At 34.3% G+C, this 6029-nt stretch overlaps 1 protein-coding gene across 1 annotated transcript; it reads right to left on the bottom strand.

Annotated features, from left to right (window-relative positions):
- Positions 1-4523: 4523 nt before the first annotated feature.
- On the bottom strand, positions 4524-4913 carry LOC131613827 (uncharacterized). Its single transcript, XM_058885466.1, has one exon. It carries the CDS (start codon positions 4911-4913, stop codon positions 4524-4526), a length of 390 nt encoding a protein of 129 aa, XP_058741449.1.
- Between the last annotated feature and the right edge of the window lie 1116 nt (positions 4914-6029).

Here is a 6029-nt window from a genome sequence, read left to right as displayed (position 1 = left end):
AGTTTTCATGGATAACACATGTTTAGCCATTGCTTCAACCGAAAAACTCATGTTTGCGCAATTCTTTGAGCTAGTGAATTATTTATTCAACAACGGGTTGTCTTCGACCCTAACTGCAAGCCGCAATCAGAGTTTGGATTATGATTTCAGAGGATCGGAAATTGCAATGCCATCTTATTGCTCGAAACTTCAACACCCTGATAATCTTGTTACTATTCAAGTTTTGGCATCTTTACCAGTAGAGTTGAAGTTAGATTGGAAGCAGGGGATCAAGGTTTCCAGAATGGAGGCTAAAAATGTGTTCCTTGATGGTAGAAAGGATCTAGAGTTGAAATATGAGGGTCATAACAATTCTATTTGTTCGTCTATGAACATTAACAAGATTACTAACAAATCATTGAGAACTGAAAATGATCAAAGTCATTGTGAGAATTATTTTGGCTTGATTCAACAATGGATTTTCAAATATCAAAGGTCAAACTCAACATACAACATTGTTCCTAAGCTCAATCAAAGTGAAGTGGTAACGTTTTTATTCCTATTACTATCCTATACAATTCCAAGTTCTACTAAAGTTCTTCATGTAGCCTCTGATATTGTGATAAGAAAAAGAATTTATGAATTATGTGTTGTGGCATCACTTCTTAGGGAGTTGGCATCCAATCTAGTTAGCATCGGACATAATTTTCCTAATGGTTTTGATATATCCTTTTTGGGAGCTTTTTCACTTCATGAGCTTCATCATGGTTTGATTTATGGCTTAACTGATAGTGTGCAGAGTGTGTTCCTAATTGGTGATATAGTCTTTTATGGTCATCCTCAAAAGGTTTTGGGAAGATTAAATTCAACACTAGATATGTTATTTCAATCAAATGCTTTCAAAATTGAACTTAGTAAGTTGATGTGTGGCTTTCCTAATTCGGAATTGGCGGAACCGAAGAAGCGGTATGAATGTTACTACAACAATTCTCATGGAGTACAACTTGTTAAGGAGTTAACTATTCCTCATCTCATGGCAATTAGGGTAGGTGCAACAATTGGTGCTGGTGTGTATGTTCTAGTTGGAACTGTGGCAAGGGAACATGCTGGACCTGTTTTACCACTTTCATTTATGGTTGCTGGATTAGCAGCTGCTCTTTCAGCTCTTTGTTATGCTGAATTGGCTAGTCGTTTTTCTTCAGCTGGAAGTGCTTATCACTATGCTTACATGTCTTGGTGAAGGAGTGACTTGGCTGATTAGCTGGTCCTTAATTCTGGAATCTCCAAATTTGGCTGCACTTATTGGCGGTGTTGACAACTTGCCGACATTTTTATCCTATCAACATATTCCTTGGATTGATATTGTTGTAGATCCACTTGCAGCAATTATGGTATTCATTGTTACTTGGAACGGAATGGGCAGCATACATTATAAATGTTGGGGCTATTATAACATTGTGTTCATCATTGCTTGGTGGAATGTTGCCTCAACCAAGAATTTTGATGGCTATAGGGAGGGATGAACTACTGCCACCATTTTTAGAACCTTGAGGACAAGGTTCAAGTGAACCCGACGACAATGATAGGAGGTGCAATTAGATATTTTAATTAGTAATATAATTTTAATTGTTATTTTATTTTGAATGTTTGGTTGAATTGGGCTTTTAGTAGTGTTTGGGCTTTTATATTATTATTATCCATTACGAATATTATATAATGTAGTCTCATAGAGACATTTAGAAGGAATCAAATGAAATGAAAAGTTATTTTTTATCTCTAGTTTCTTAGCTTATTTTTAATGTCTTACCCTTTTTATTGTTGAACCCTAAATTGATAGTCTTGGTAGGATTAGCTTCCTATCAAAATAGTACCACTTGTAATCCTATGCTACAACATTGTCTTTTCCAATTAAACCAGTAATAACAGAATCTTTAATTTCACCTTTACGATTGATAATCACGCTAGCATTATCTTCAAAGTACATGAATACACCGCGGTATCGGTTGTACTAACACACAATAACAGGTGGGAACACCTTCTTAAAGAAACTTGGCTTTCCATTCTTCATTGTGGCCATGACCATGTTGCCAATACAAACATAGGGCAAACGATTGAGTCTGCCTTTAACGAAAATGACAATGCAAGCTTACAACATATTTTAAATACACCCTTATTGATTTCACATGAATAAATAACTCGATATATGGTATATAAAAATTGGCTACCGCATAGATTACCTGCAATACTCACAGGGAAAAAGATAGTCCATATCAATAGAAGTTTGTGGAATGTCAGTAAGAGATTCACATTCACTCCTAAACTAATCATATACAATAGCATGTGTCGAATTGTTAATATCATCATACACTTCTTCTGTTTAAAGGCGGGATTTGTATTGCAGATGATACTTTGGATTAGAAAGAATTAGAAATAAAGGTGCTGCTTAATTCCGTTGGTATAGAAGAGATCCATTGTTATACTTGCTAAATGAAATGTGTCTTCATGGTGTGAAGTGAAAGAAAGTTAATTTAAGGAAATTAACTATCTAATTTTTTTTAGATATGCTAATTTCTCATGAAATTTATGTCTGGATTTAATTGTGTAAAACAAACAAATGTGTTTAATTAAAGAAATATAGAAAGTATGTGGCTACTTTTTGTTTTGTAAAGAGTCCAATGTTATATTATTTCAATGGTTAACTTATTTTTCTTTGAATTGTAGAGAACCAATAGTATGATGTAGGAAGAATTGAGCCTGAGTACTTTAATAGTAGTGGCAAGGCATTTTGGAGATTTAATAGTTTTTGTTTTTGTTTTTGTAGGCAAATCTATTAATTGCGAGCAAAAGGATATTTCATCCAAAAAGCTACAAACCCTTACCCTAAAGCAAAGAAGAGGATTAGAATTCCGAAAGGAAAAATTACATACAACTGAAAGATTACAATGATAGGACATCTACTTCCAAGATCTCAAAACAATAGTAGTCTTATAATCAGTAAAGTTGAACTTGGTATTGTTGAAAGAAACCTCGTTCTGGATCAGCCACATACTCCACACAGTGGCAAGCCAAATCTAATTGACTTGTTATCAAATTTGGACCAATTATGAAAGAAGTTTTTAAGCTCTAACAGAGTTAATTTATCCTTATTTCCCAACCAACTATATATGTTCCTCCATGCTAAGATTTAATAGGTTTGGTGAAATATGCTTTCTTGTTACAATATAATTTTCAAAAAACAAATTAGCTTAATTTTTGTGAGTCATAGCACTAAGATGTAGGTTATAGAAATGAAAAGATTTGGGCTCTAAATCATTGATTTAATTTGTATTATACTTCTTTATTGTTATTGTGTAAGCAAGATATTAATAAGGGAGAACTAAAGGTTCTCCAACCTGATTACACGAAGAGACGGAAAGACCCGACAAAAAAGAAAAATTACAATCAAAATAAAATTAAGGGTGAGATAATAACGGATCCTTGCTAAACTCGTAAAAGGAATAATTGTAATGAGTAATTTGTTCGCAAAAAGACCACTTCCAAACAAAGAGCTTTATGTTTCACACCGTGTCTTGGAAGTTCCATACCTCCTCCCGAAACCAAACCCCATTCCTTACCATCCATAAAGTTCAAGTAGTAGCGAATCAAACAGCATCTACCTTACTCTCTTTAACCTTTTGTATAAGAAAAAACAAATGCCAAATATACTTCATTACTGTAAATTCCATACCTCTTTATTAATATAATTTTTTTAATAATTCTTTATTAATTTATTTTTTTAATGTTATTCTAATAAATTGACAATAGGCTATTAATATAATTTTATTAGTATTATTATAATAGAGAGATGATAGGCCATTGAAGACGTATGACAAGATGATATGTGCATAGCTCTAGGAGCAATATTAATATTAATGATGATAAATATATTTCATTACTGTAAATTGCATTCAAAAAAATGTTTCACATTAAATATTTTATAAATTAACATTACAAATTCTAATTTCCTTTTCTTAAATATAATATATTGTATTGTGAGAAAATTTGAAATAGGATATTAATCAGTGAGGGATTTGAAATATGTCACTAGTGAGGGAATTGAATTTTCACTAATTAGTGAAGGAATTTTCAAAATATTATAGTTTTTTTTAATAGGCAATGATATTGATATAGAGCAAAAGGGTTGCTCCTCCCAAATACAAGGCTAAAAGTAACCGCTACTCAAAGCAACAATGCGGAATAACATGCCAAAAGTGAAAATTACAATTTGATACAAGCTTAAGACACGAATGTAACCAAGTCCACGATCGGAAAACTATCGCCGTCATACAGTCGAGGAAGCTAAAACTCCCGCTTTTGAAAATGATATTATTGCGACTCATCCAAATACTCGAACACGTCGCAAGCCAAATAACACCCACTATCCTCCTTTTGGCTAAGATCTTCACTTTATCAAAGAAGAAAGGGAAGAGCATGAAGTCCTCCATTGAGAAGTCAGGAATGGTTCCTATCCATGCATACACCTTCGTCCATATTTCTACCACCACTCAGAAGCCTCCTAACAAATGGAGTAATGTTTCCTCCGTTATCGAACAAAATACACAAAAAGAGTCGTTGACATCTAAGATAACCCTTTTGAGCAAATTATCCTTGGTAGCAATTCTATCATGAATAATTCTCCAACCAAAGAACAAGAAGTTTGAAGGGGCATTAAGATTCCACAAAAAAGTTGCAGCTTTTATCACTTGATCATTAAGAGTAGGCCCTGACAACTTTGCGAAAAACCAAGAAAAACAAGACATTACTGTGAAAACGTCGTCCTTGTCAATGCGCCATTTGAAGGAGTCCTTAACACCCATCCTTGGAGTAACATGAGTGAGTAACTCCTGAAGATCCATCCACTGCCGCGCTGCACTGCTGCTATTACTGGCAGCCATAAAAAGCTCAACATTCCACTACCAATACTGGCCAATAACAAGTTCCCAGGGAACAGCCTAGGCTAGTGGTAGTAGATAGGGACGAACATCCAGACGAAGTATTACACAGGGTTAGGAGAGATAATATGGAAACTGAAAATAACATAACCACCATGATAGAAAGAATTATGGCCAATAATGGCCTTAATATTGGACTTCGACGTCCAAATTACACTTCCCCTGTAGCGGAGCACATTATGCAAACGGAATTACATAGGGGTACCAAAGTGCCAAAATTTACGAAGTTTTTAGGAGATACTAGTGAGTCGACTGTAGAACACATAGCCCGATACTTAACAGAGGCTGGTGATTTAGCAGGCAACGAAAACTTGAGAATTAAATATTTCCCCAGTTCGCTAACAAAAAATGCTTTCACATGGTTTACTACCTTACCCCCAAATTCCATAGATGCATGGGCACACTTGGAGAGATTTTTCCATGAACAGTTCTATATGGGCCAAACCAAGATAAGTTTGAAAGAGTTGGCTAGCATTAAGAGGAAATTCACAGAACCCTTAGATGATTATTTGAATAAGTTCCGTTTATTAAAATCAAGGTGCTTCACAGTTGTTCCAGAACATGAATTAGTCGAAATGGCTGCAGGACGTCTAGACTATTCAATTAGAAAGAAACTGGATACTTATTATCTGAGGGATATGGCCCAACAGGAAGATAGAGTTCGACAAGTCGAACGGTTCAAAGCTGAAAAGGCCAGAGCGAAGATTCAATTGCAATTTATTTAATTCAGGTTTAATATTTACCGCCTTTATTTATATATTTATTTGCATGATATATTATATGCCAATTAACATGCCTTTTATTATAAGCCAAATTAATTCATGCATGCTTAACTGTATTAATATGTCTGGCTAAATTACTAAGGTATCGGTATGTAAAGTAAGTTAACTGTGGGATCCGAAATAAATTCGCTTAATTATGTTTTGTTAACTATCACCTGTTTTTGGTTTGTATGTCTAATTTAATTAGTAAGTCTTAAGAACAATAGAGCGAAAGTTTGAGGTTTTAAGACGGTCAAAGGTTAAAATCAAGAGCGAAAGTTTGAGATCTTTAACTGGA

The sequence above is a fragment of the Vicia villosa genome, linkage group LG6 (assembly GCF_029867415.1).
Source record: "Vicia villosa cultivar HV-30 ecotype Madison, WI linkage group LG6, Vvil1.0, whole genome shotgun sequence".
NCBI lineage: Eukaryota > Viridiplantae > Streptophyta > Magnoliopsida > Fabales > Fabaceae > Vicia > Vicia villosa.
This window is presented reverse-complemented; position numbering and strand designations above follow the sequence as displayed.